The sequence below is a fragment of the Calliphora vicina genome, chromosome 1, assembly GCF_958450345.1.
Source record: "Calliphora vicina chromosome 1, idCalVici1.1, whole genome shotgun sequence".
Taxonomy (NCBI): Eukaryota; Metazoa; Arthropoda; class Insecta; order Diptera; family Calliphoridae; genus Calliphora; species Calliphora vicina.
In genome coordinates, this window is record NC_088780.1 from 13,665,109 (window position 1) to 13,677,409 (window position 12,301).

At 31.6% G+C, this 12,301-nt stretch overlaps 4 protein-coding genes across 4 annotated transcripts in view; 2 read left to right on the forward strand and 2 right to left on the reverse strand.

Moving 5' to 3' along the window:
* Positions 1-1,096: 1,096 nt before the first annotated feature.
* On the reverse strand, positions 1,097-1,982 carry LOC135964070 (copper homeostasis protein cutC homolog). Its single transcript, XM_065516132.1, has one exon. It carries the CDS (start codon positions 1,906-1,908, stop codon positions 1,123-1,125), a length of 786 nt encoding a protein of 261 aa, XP_065372204.1. The 5' UTR covers positions 1,909-1,982; the 3' UTR covers positions 1,097-1,122.
* Positions 1,983-2,086: 104 nt separating this feature from the next.
* LOC135964075 (huntingtin-interacting protein K) lies at positions 2,087-2,740 on the forward strand. The gene is made up of 3 exons (XM_065516137.1): positions 2,087-2,336; positions 2,404-2,511; positions 2,591-2,740. Exons 1-3 carry the CDS (start codon positions 2,187-2,189, stop codon positions 2,687-2,689), a joined length of 357 nt encoding a protein of 118 aa, XP_065372209.1. The 5' UTR covers positions 2,087-2,186; the 3' UTR covers positions 2,690-2,740.
* A 2,807-nt stretch (positions 2,741-5,547) lies between these two features.
* Positions 5,548-7,873, reverse strand: LOC135949492 (dnaJ homolog subfamily B member 12). Its single transcript, XM_065499076.1, has 7 exons — positions 7,742-7,873; positions 7,437-7,667; positions 7,210-7,357; positions 6,449-7,032; positions 6,263-6,378; positions 6,037-6,200; positions 5,548-5,974 (listed from the first exon to the last, which is right to left on the reverse strand). The coding sequence occupies exons 3-7, from the start codon at positions 7,349-7,351 to the stop codon at positions 5,862-5,864; spliced, it is 1,119 nt and encodes a 372-aa protein (XP_065355148.1). The 5' UTR covers positions 7,352-7,357; positions 7,437-7,667; positions 7,742-7,873; the 3' UTR covers positions 5,548-5,861.
* A 2,328-nt stretch (positions 7,874-10,201) lies between these two features.
* rdx (BTB/POZ and MATH domain-containing protein rdx) overlaps positions 10,202-12,301 on the forward strand; it is a 253,136-nt gene continuing 251,036 nt past the window's right edge. Inside the window, exon 1 of the mRNA XM_065499085.1 lies at positions 10,202-10,669. The gene's annotated coding sequence lies outside the window, so the exon portion shown is untranslated. The remainder of the gene's footprint in view (positions 10,670-12,301) is intronic.

Consider the following 12,301-nt stretch of genomic DNA (forward strand, 5'->3'; position numbering starts at 1 on the left):
TTATTACTGCAGGTAAATGCTTTTCATCCGTTCCGTTAGTTCAGAAATTAAAAGAACGTAAACTAACATATTTGGGAACTATGAGAAAAAATAACAGAGAAATTCCTTCCGAATTTTTACCAAACAAAAATCGATTAGTTGAAAGTTGTATTTATGGATTTACAAAAGACATGACACTTTTGTCTTATGTTCCCAAACAAAATCGTTCCATTGTATTACTTTCAACTATGCATCATCAACAAGCAACTGATCCACAAACTAATAAGCCAGAAATTATCGCCGATTACAACAATACAAAGGGAGGAATTGAAGAGTTGGACAGACAGATTTCAATTTATTCATGTAGTCGCCGTACACGACGTTGGCCTTTAGCTATATTCTATAAGCTAATGGATATAAGTGGTGCTAATGCATATATTTTAAACCAATCTGCTCGTAATTACAAGGAGATTTCAAGAATGAATTTTTTAAGAGAAACTGCTCGGAGTTTAGTTGTGCCACACTTGCAAAGAAGAGAACACAATCAAAGATTGCCTCGTTCTTTACGTGATATTATTCATACAATATTACGTTCTGATTCTCTACCTCAGCCTGTTATCCAAAAGCCTATACAAACAAGCAAATTATGCTATATATGTCCAAATAAATTGAAAAGGAAAACTACACATAGATGTTTAGAATGTAATAAACCAATGTGTATGGGCTGTAGCAAACGGCTATGTATTAATTGTACTCAGACTGAATTTGACGAATGATAATTGCATACAGTATCGATAGCGATATAGCCATGTACATCTGTATGTTGAAATCAACTTTCCATAGCCCCCAAATAACCTTCATACATGATTCGTACATAAATATATCCGCTATAGACCCGATTCGGTTGCTATTTAAAATCAAGCAAATTGGCCAACAAATGGCTGAGATATAAGGAGAAAAGCAAAACAACCTCGAGTTTTCATCTATGGATATCTAATGATAGAATAGAATTTTGTTCATAAAATAGTTTAAGCTAAAAGTTAAAATTTGGCTGCAAACATACAGACCCACTATTTCCGTTTTTTTTTTTAAATAAAAATTATTAAAATTCAAGTCGTAATTTGTTTAATTTTCTTTTTTTTATTATTTAGATGCCATTGCTTTGGCTGTTGTTACCATTTTACGTACTACATTTTTGTCAGTTATATCATAGGGCAAGACATCAGCTTTACCCATTGATACTTCACATTCCATTTTGTTCACATTATTGGTTTCCTCATTGCTATCTGCTGCAGCCTTGGCGGATGCATGAAACTCTTCACATTTGGTGGCCGTTAATATTTCCTCTAAATTTGCCACATTTATGCCTGCACCCGGCATTATTGTTATATCTTTGTGATGTTTAGCTATTAGCTGGGACAAGAAATCCAAACCTTCTACAGCGGTTTGTTTAAAACCACTAGATAAAATGCGTTTAAAACCCATGTCTATAATTGTCTCCACATTCTCGTGCATTTTCAGCGGATTAGTAACATCAAATGCTCTGTGGAAGGTAACGGGCAAACCCTTAGCTTTTGCCATCACTTGTTGGCATTGTTCCACATTAATATCTCGGTTTGTATTAAGAGCTCCAAAGACAAAACCATCTGCACCCTCTGTTAATAATAATTCCATATCGTGTAGCATGGCGGACATTTCGAGCTCTGTATAAACAAAATCATGACCCCTTCTCGGTCTCAGCATACAGTAAATGGGTATGTTAAGGGGTAAATCTTTTAAAGTCTTCAAAACACCTACAGAAGGCGTTAGGCCTCCTTCACTTAAAGCTGAACAAAGTTCTATGCGTGCCGCTCCACCCTCAGCTGCTGCTATAGCAGATGCTATGGAATCCACACAAACTTCCAATTTTATGCTTTGATTTCCAGACATAATTTATGTTAATTTTAATTTATTATCAATATGTTTTCTGAAAGTTTTCATATCAATATAATTTATTTATCTTTTTGCAAAGTGCTGCCAAGTTTTGCTAATCAATGATGTCTAAACACATTTCCCTCATGCTTACTAAACACAACTTTACCTTGTGTCAAGTGTGCTTGTTCTTCTTTGTTATTTTTTCTTCAACCAGAAAATTTGCACATTTTTTGTAAAAAACCTAGAAATTTAATTATTTTTCATTAATTATTAATAAAATTTATTAAACAATTATGGCTGATCATGAAATTAATGGTACTGAGGATGAGGTTCAGGATAAAAAACAAAAAAAGCAAACTAAACATGATGGTGGTGCCGCTGATTTGGAAAGAGTTACCGATTATGCCGAAGAAAAGGAAATCTCCACCGCAAATATCTCAAGTGTAGGTGTTCCCTAGTGTGCATATGGTAATTTTGTGGCAAATGTATTAATTTAATTTGTTTTTGCAGGCTGTTGATCAATTTGGCAAGCAGCGACAAAGAGAGGATGAATTGAAGGAGGCCAAAGAAAAAGAATTACAAATGGTTCAAGTTAAAAAAGAAGATATAGAATTAATTGTAAGTTTTGGTGGAGTGGGAGTTTGTGGGATGATTTTCTTATTTATCTTGTTTTTGTTTTTTTTTTTTATAATTTTAGATGAATGAAATGTTAATTACCAAAATGCAAGCTGAAATGGTTTTACGTGAACAAAGTGGTGATGTGGTGGCGGCTTTGGAAGCCATTATTGCTAATTAGTTTTTTTTTTATTATCTTTTTTAATTCTATAAATAAATATTTGTAAAAGAGCTACTAAAATAGCACAAAGCTAATCGTTATTTTAAAAGATCTATTTAAATCTGTTTTAAATTGCAACAGATTTGCTGTCGTTGTAAGATTCCGCTCGTTCTGGAAACAAGCTCCATTTTAAATGTTTCAGTGTGACCACAACACTTGATACCTTTCATTTTTATTGCAAAACATTACGAAAAGGCATCAATAAATGCAAAAACCATTTATTTTTTACAAGATATGGTAAAAAGTTGAGAAAAGTTGTTTCAACTATAGAACCCACTACCGGAGTATTTTATGGGAATTTCTCAATCTTGCCATTAAATTATCTTGGAGTAGTTCCTCCCAAAATGGCTCACGAATTTTTATACCCTTTTAAAACAATTTAACATTTTTGTAGTATTTTTTTGAATACTTTTATTAACTTAATTTAACATAAAAACAAAGGACATAATTAAATTCTAAAAATGAGAAAACAAAATTATATTTTTTTTATTACGGCATTGACAAAACAATGGAAACTTAGGTATTATTTTAACAAATATGGTCTAAACTTTGCAATAACTCAATATTTTGTTGGGTATCCCTTATTTTTTATAACTGCTACACATCGGCGATGCATTGAACCAATTAAAGAGTCAATGGTCTCCATTGAAATATTTTGCCATTCCTTTATAACTGCCTCCGATAAATCTTCCTTCCTGGTGTAGTTTTGGGTCCTTATTTTACGATCTACAATTTCCCATAGATTTTCTATTGAGATCTAGCGATTGGGCAGGCCACTTCAAAACACGTACCTCGTTGGATTGTAACCACTCGGTTACAACCCTAGAGGTGTGTTTCGGGTCGTTGTCGTGTTGGAATCTCCAAACTAGGTTCTTTTCCCCAGCGTATGGATACATTACATCGATTAATATGGTTCTGTATCCTATACCTGTCATGGTATCTTTTATAATATGAATTGGGCCCATACCTTGCCCTGAAAAACATCCCCATACCATAATATTGCCACCGCCAAACTTTACAGTCTTATTTGTGTACTTTGGATCTAATCTTTTTACCTTTGGTCGTCTTACAAATAAATGTTCTCCCATAACTGCCTCTTAAATTGCATATGGATTCGTCGGAAAAGAGGACAGACAGTATTCCATTTCTGTATCGACCAGTTTAAATGATCCCTGGCAAATTGTAGACGAGCAGAACGGTTCTTTTAAGAAATGAGTGGTTTTTCACAGGACGATAGCAGTTTTGGGTCCTTATTTTACGATCTACAATTTCCCATAGATTTTCTATGGGATTGAGATCTAGCGATTGGGCAGGCCACTTCAAAATACGTACCTCGTTGGATTGTAACCACTCGGTTACAACCCTAGAGGTGTTTCGGGTCGTTGTCGTGTTGAAATCTCCAAACTAGGGGCATATTTTCCTCAGCGTATGGATACATAATATAGTTTAATATGGTTATGTATCCTATACCTGTCATGGTATCTTTTATAATATGAATTGGGCCCATAGCTTGCCCTGAAAAACATCCCCATATCATAATATTGCCACCGCCAAACTTTACAGTCTTATTTGTGTACTTTGGATCTAATCTTTTTCCCTTTCACTGCCTCTTAAATTGTATTTCGGGTACTTATTTCTAATTTTAGGCTATTAACAACCTCTCGAGCAGTTATTTTTGGGAATTTCTTGAACTCTGTCGCTATTAAATTACATATCTTGTCTAGGAGTAGTCTTACGAGGTCTTCCACCTAAATGTTGAGTTTTTACAGAACCGGTCTCACGAAATTTCTTTATAATTTTTGAAACTGCTGATTTATTTATTGAATATTTGTCACAGATACTTTTTTGTTTTAAACCAGCTTTAAAATCATTAATTATTTTATTTTTTAAGTCTTCACAAATCTTAACTTTAGTTATTTTCGTTAACTTTGAAAAAAAGCAATTATGCGAAAAACTTAGAAAAGGAAATTGTGAAAAATTACCAGAATTTAAAAATAAAATAACTTTTAAATATTATTTTCGTTTTACACTTCTTTCTTGCAGATGTTTAAAAGTTTCCATTGTTTTGTCAGTAGCGAAGAAATAGTGAATATTTTTAATTTTGTTCCCTTTTTTCAGAATATAATTAATTATGTTGTTTGTTTTTCAGTTAATTTATATAAATAAAACTATAAAAGTAAAATACTAAAAAAAAAAATTTTATTTTAAAAATATATTTAAAATTTTGGGCTACATATGGAATATTTGTATAAGTTTCCATTGTTTTGTCAACCACTGTTTATGATCTGGATTCTTATAGACTGCGGAGTCGATTAAGCCATGTCCGTCAGTCTGTTGAAATCAATATTCTGAAGACCCCAGATATCTTCGGGATCCAAGTATTCAATAATTCAGTCAGACATGATTTCGAGAAGTTTCCTATTTAAAATCAGCAAAATCGGTCCACAAATGGCTGAGATATGAGGAAAAAACCAGGAGAACCTCGATTTTTGACCTATATCTGGATTAAGTCAGACTAAGTCATTAATATACATAGACAATATGGATATCTAATGATAGATATTTCAAAGACCTTTGCAACGACGTATATAAGAATATAGTAAGTTGGACATACAATGGGTTAAATTCGGAAAAAATATTTTTTAACCGGAATTTTTTTACACAAAAAAAAACTGACATTAAAGTATCGAGTATCTAGGTATTGATTACTGAATACATACTATTCCCTACAATACCCATACTTTCAAAACAAGAAATTAAATTTCGAAAATTTATCGAATAGGTAGAATTTAACAGATACTTCCATTAAAAATATTAAATTTTTATTTATTTTTATTAAATATTTATTTAAATCAATTTTATTATCTATACCATTATTTATTTTCATTATCATTTAAACTTCCATGTCCGCGACGATACTTTAAAGTTATTTAAAAAGAAAAGAAAAAATGCACAAACAAAATTTTACTAAATCCAAGAAAATAAAAATTAAACAAAGATTATTATTAATAACATCATAAATAATTCGTTAATAATTTGAATTAAAAGTATAATTACTATTTAAACAAACATTTTTCTTTAGTTGACATTAATGCCTTAAATTAATAATGGGGGTTTTTTTGTCAGCAGCCAGCTATGTATTCAAATACTTTTGTAGATTATCACACGAAGGCATGTTGATATTTTGGGCCTTGCGGAACAAATCACGATCGCCAAAACTGCGTGCTTTAGCCAGCATAGAGTCGCCTGAGGAATAAATGCAAATTGTTAAAAAATGTTTGGTATTTTTTAAATTAAGAAAAACTTACGATAATTTCGTTCACGACTACAAGAGTGTTTGAGATGATTAAAGAAGTCTTCTTCCACAGACTCTTCTAAACGCCCTACCGAACCCTGATACTCAGAATAGAAATTGTCTTTCACATAATAGGGAATTTTCAAGGTATTTGTTTCACGTTTAACCGAATATTTACTAAAAATAAATAAAACGTTGCTATATTTTCTTTAAAGTGGTTGTTTTTAAAGCCAACTTACTGAGAAGGTGACAAACTGTAAATGGGATCTGAAATAAAGAAGGAGGACATCATCGACAGTCCAATAAGCAATAAAATGGGCAATAGATTTATCAAAGCTGATGAAGAGGATTGATTCTGTAAGTAAATTTTAATAAATAAGCAACAAGTTGTCAATTTTCATGAATTATTTTTATAAACTAAAAACCTCTCTCTCCTCTCGCTGTTGCCTGCGACGCTGTGATCTCATGTAAACATTTTGTTGTGGAAATCCGGTACCAAAGAACATATTAAACAATTCCTCGGCACTTACGTCTGCCTGGAAACCACGCGCATAACCAAAATCATTAGCATAGTAATTGCCACGCATGCCACCATTACCACCACCACCACCGCCTCCACTGTGTGACTCATTAATGCCATACATATCATACTGTTTACGTTTCTCGGCATCCGTTAGGATGGCAGCGGCATTACCCACAGCCTTAAAAGCTTCCACCGCACCAGGTGCACGATTTTTATCGGGATGCAATTGCAGGGCTAACTTTTTATAGGCCTTTTTAATTTCCGAATCGGTTGATTGTTTAGTTACGCCCAAAATTTCATAGTAGTCCTTGCATTTCTTGACTTTGCGAACGGCCTCTAATTGATCAGATGAATATTCGGGTTCGGCATTACGTGAATCAGATAATTTACGTTTGCGAACACCTTCTCCATCCGCGGCGCTTCTGGCGGATGAAGTTGCGGAGCCACCACCATTTGTGGGGAAACTTTTAACTTTGGTTAGTAAATCTGTATTAAAAAAAGAAAATATTTTTTAAATTTAATATAAAGAAATCGATGTGCTCCAACTGAGCAGATTTACAGATCATAAATTTTTTGAACTTAGGCAAAAAATCCATATAAATTATAGATATAATGGACATTGTTCTTATTTATTATTATATTTTTGTTGCATTATCAACTCACCTTTAGCCTTTTGTGTGGGAAAAAGTTTCTCTGCTTTCAGCAAAAACTTTTCGGCCTTTTCCAATTTTCCTTCAGATAGTGATTGGACCGCTATATCAATACAGCGTAAAGCTTCATCTTTATTGCCCTCTATGATCGTCATTGTTTACTATGGATAAATATTTATTTCACGTAATTACTACACGAACCCCACTTCTATATTATCGTCTATTTTATTTTAAACCAACCTTTTCCAATGCTACTCCGTGTTTAACGAAAATGCCAGCAAAAAAAGTCTCAAAAAACAAACAATAAAAGGTATGGATATGATTTTGTACGGGTACGTGCCGATGTATTTAGTAAAATACGTACTACGCGATGTCTGAATGTAGTAAAATTTAATAAAAAAATTTTATATGGGTCAGGGGTGTTTTGGGGTAACAAATTTATTTTTCACTCATACAAGTGAAGACCCTTAACTGTAAAGGAAAAAAACACAATTTAACTTGCTATTTAACACAATTTTTATAATAATTTCAATAAATTAAAATACCTTGAATGTTTTTTATTAATATTTTACAACTTTTAACACTTTTGCTTTAGATTTAAGCAATTTTTCTTTTTAATAATAAATCCACATCATATTTTCCCTGTTATTAAATGTAATGCAAGACAGTAATAAAGAAAAAAAAGAAAGAGAGATAGAGAAAGAGTAAGAAAAAAGATGACAGTTCTTATTGTAATAAAGAAAATGTGTTTAGTAAACACTTGCAGTAAAACATACTAAACACTGCATTTACTAAGAAAAATCCAAATAAAAATAATAATTGTTATTAATAATTATAAAATAACAATTGAATTTACATAGTAAACATTAATAAAACAAATTATTTACAATTTGTTTTTAACATTTACCTTTTAGGAATTATCAGGTACGGAATGAAAATCGATTGATTTCAAAACTAACGGTTTTGAATATCGATCAATTTCAAGAGTAATTTTACATCAAAAATCATATTCTTATCTAGCAAAATGAAGCTCTGGTAACAAATAGTAAATAATTTAACTAAATTTATTTAAAAAAGTTAATAAGAATTAATACAAAAGCATCTTTTTCATTTTCGAAATCTATTTTCATCTTCGAAACTAAAATTCCATTAATAATTATCGAAATTGCAAATTATTTATTGGACATTTTATTTGGTATTGAACAAAATTTATATTCATAACTGATTTTTTATTCGAAATGAAATATTTATTTTAGAAGTTATGAGTTTTTATTTCAGAAGAAATTTAAAAATTTATTTTTGGAATTATAAATTGCTTTTCGGTTGTCTGCAAGTTTTACTATTTTTCAATATTTTTTTCAAACGAACAAGCCATAAATATACAGCCCAATTATGAATAAAAAAATTCCACGGGAGAAAACTCCCGAGTGATTTTTATTAATAATTGGGCTGATATCTATATATAAATTAAATGGTCCATGTATGTAATGGCATCACGTGAGAACGGCTGTTGGTTAAAGTTTTCCTGGGAAAAAAACTTTACTTAGATAGAGCTGTCGCTGGATTCACAATATTTGGGTAGTCTCGCCATGTTTTGCGGTTCTAACTATTATAGTTTCTTTAATACTGATCCAAATTTAGCATATGGTTACAGCCAACAATACCAAGAACAATGATTCCATGACAGAGGCATTCAGTGATCATTTCTAACAGTGATTTGAGTAAAGATCAAGAACTTCGTGCTTTACTTAACATGTTTTCGAACTAACATTTCCTTTGCATACTAGAACTGTGGATTGGTTTGCAGCACTATTTTTGGTTTCATTGCAAGCTGTTATTAAGTGCAATGTTGACCCAATGGCATTTTCCTCGAGATTTTCTTTAGTAACGACTGTGCGAACACATTTACTTTTTAAATACCAACCGCTGTCAGTCCTAAGGAAAATTTCTTAAACATCAAAATAACTAAAACAAAAAATTTATAATCAGTTTGGAAATGTACAAGCTAAATTTTTATTGCTCTACCTACCATTCTTCAATCGATTTGGATTAAATGTTGCCTTAGCTATTTAATAAGATAATATATTGGAAACTGTATTTGACTTGGTTGTCTATAACATTTGTTCATTCTTTATGTTGGTCTTTAAATTCGCCAACAATGAAGACTACGTAGAAGGATCCATATAAAATATTAAATGCATTCATATTGTTGTAACAGTACCGCTGTTGTTGGAAGTTCTTCCCAGGTGACAGAAACTTCCGGTTGATACAGCTGTTGCTGAGTTGACAATACTTGATCTATTGGGAATCGTGTTGTTCCGGAGCGTAGATCCATTTGTAGTGGGAATGGTATTTATATCGTCGTTATCACTGCCGACATCATTAGTATGATATAAATCTTACTCCTCCAAACGTAACCGTTTGCTGCATAATTCTTACGTTACCTTACTTGTGTATTTTGTAGGAACTTGTTTGGTCCTATACAATTTATTCAGTTTTCCTCAACATATATTTCATTGGAATTATTTGTATTAATTAAATGTTGCTCCAATAGTGCGTAGTTTGCCATTCATAATAACTTATTTGAAACCGGCAACCGTTGTTCGAGATTTCAAGTTCCTCCGGCAACAATGTCCCACTGCTAAATAATTATTTGGCTAATAAATTACAGTCATATTAGGTATATTTTAATTATAATTCTTACAAAAGTGACTTACAAAAAATCAGAACTTGTACTTTATAAAGTAAAGCAATTTCTTTATGTTGTTAAAATAATTAAATACATAAAAATAATTTTAATACAATTCTAACACAAATTCTGTGACATTTTGTTTGTTTTGTTTATTTTCCTTTGTCTACAATATTCAAGTGGTATATAGCTAGTTTCTTTTATACATTAAAGCTATCACAAAGCAATATAAGCTGTCTCTTTTTGCGAAAGCTGCCCTGACAACTGATTCTGGCCTTTAATGAAACGTCAAAATTGTCAACTCTGTTTACTTTGTGCTTGGGAATGTCGTTCGTCGGTCGTGTGTTGCTTTTGCTTAATTTTCCTCAACAATTGCTTTAATTTTTTACCAAATTCCTTTAAAATCTTAACATTCAATAAGAATTTTAATCAGATATTTAAAAAATTTAACAATTTGTTTCGTTTGAAAGTGCTAAAAAACGCTTTAAAAGTATCAAAAATCATTTTGAAGAGCTCATAGACGTCTTTTGCGAACTACAACAAAAACAACGTTGTTTTTAATTGAGTGCGTACGTTTGTGTGAGCAGCGAGTGTGTGTGTTTGTGTGTGGTGTAAAAATGGCGACAGCCTTTTAAAAGCTAAAAAACATATTTCAGCAAAATTGTTTCAGAAATTTAAACCAAAAAAAAATAAAATCCTTAAAATAAGTGCAACAAATTAATTAAAAAAAACTATAAAAAAATATTCGTATCATTGCTGTGGCATTAAAACAACATAAAGCAAGGTAGGTGGTTTTCTTTACCATAAAAGCATTTTTGTATTTGTAACCATAACACAGAGTTGCTTTTTGTTGGGCAGCTGTTTGGCGAGAAAAATGTTGATGTTACTCTGCTAATTGGAAGAAAAATAATTTTTATTTTTTTAGAATTTGACTTATTATTTGCAATTTTTTTGCAGAATTTAAAGGAAATATTTAAAATAAGCTTGAATTAGTCTTTTTTAAAATGTGTCTGTCGGAAATCTTTAGAGTTGTCTAACAAGGTAACCCAACATATTCTTGGTAAACAATGATGTGTGTTCCTTTACAAGTCAGATTTGCAGCTAAACAAAATTCTTATTTAAGACACACGTCTTAAATTAAGCTATATTTTTGCCATTATTAGCATTTTTAACCTAATAGTGCTGTAAAATTGTTTTATTGTACTTCAAATTCTGCTGAAAATCTCATTTTCCTAAAGCTGGCCACACACGGATGATTTGTGAGTCTGATTTGTTCGTGTTCGACGTCTTGTTACTTGTTAATGTGCGCGAACAAAATCACAAGTAATTGAAAATTTTCAATCACAAATCAGGCGAACAAATCATTCCGTGTGTGGCCAGCTTAAGGAAGACAAATTGTCTGAAAACTGTTCGACCAAACACCGGCCGGCTGTTAATGGGCAGAAGGAAGCTTATTAAAATACATATGTTTTTGCGATACCAAATGAGCTCTTATCTACAATTTATACAGCTTTTTTAAGCCCTTTTAAATGATAACCATGTCTTGGCTATTGATTAATTACTATAGAAGTTATTTAAGTGCTTTAGGAGCGTAATGAGTTAAATTTTATTATAAAATTGCTAAAAAATAATTTGCAAATTTAGATTTTTTTTTATAATTAAACATGTTCTTAATGTTTTAGAAATTTCTAACCCCCTGTCTATACTTGACAAATATTTATTATAACAATTAATGACGTTTGTTGTTATGACAAAGATGTCTGAGCAAAAGCACTAACAATTTTGTCATGACGAAGCAATAATACTAATAAATGGGGACTATACCTGATAATTTTGTATCTTGACAACCATTTTGACGTTTATCATGATACAAATTTATCAGGTATAGACAGGGGGTAATGATTTATTTGAATATCAGTCTGGCCTTTTATATTTTCAATGTTACAGGCTCTTGAAACGATCATTTTCCTAAGAAAGGCACATTCAGTCCAATTATGAATAAAAAATTCCGCAGGAATTTATTCCCCGGGAGTTTTTTCCCATTGAATTTGAATAGGAAAAATGAGAAAAGGGGAAAAACTGCCGGGGAATTTTTATTCATAATTGGGCTGATTGTCTGCAAACTTTTTGACCGGAGGTCGGCTATTAATGAAAACATTTCGGATTTTTGATAAAACACAGATTTGAAAATCTCATTTTCCTAAGAAAGACACATTGTCTGCAAACTTTTTGACCGGAGGTCGGCTATTAATGAAAACATTTACGATTTTCGATAAAACACAGAGTTGAAAAACTCATTTTCCTAAGAAAGACACATTGTCTGCAAACTTTTTGACCGGAGGTCGGCTATTAATGAAAACATTTCGGATTTTTGATAAAACACAGATTTGAAAATCTCATTTTCCTAAGAAAGACA

Coding starts and splice junctions, on each gene's coding strand:
- LOC135964070 (XM_065516132.1), bottom strand. CDS start 1,908: ATGTCTGGAAATCAAAGCATAAAATTGGAAGTTTGTGTGGATTCCATA.
- LOC135964075 (XM_065516137.1), top strand. CDS start 2,187: ATGGCTGATCATGAAATTAATGGTACTGAGGATGAGGTTCAGGATAAA. Junction 2,337..2,403: donor CCACCGCAAATATCTCAAGT/GTAGGTGTTCCC, acceptor TTGTTTTTGCAG/GCTGTTGATCAATTTGGCAA. Junction 2,512..2,590: donor AAGAAGATATAGAATTAATT/GTAAGTTTTGGT, acceptor TTATAATTTTAG/ATGAATGAAATGTTAATTAC.
- LOC135949492 (XM_065499076.1), bottom strand. CDS start 7,351: ATGACGATCATAGAGGGCAATAAAGATGAAGCTTTACGCTGTATTGAT. Junction 7,033..7,209: donor TCCCACACAAAAGGCTAAAG/GTGAGTTGATAA, acceptor TTTTTAATACAG/ATTTACTAACCAAAGTTAAA. Junction 6,379..6,448: donor AACAGCGAGAGGAGAGAGAG/GTTTTTAGTTTA, acceptor ATTTACTTACAG/AATCAATCCTCTTCATCAGC.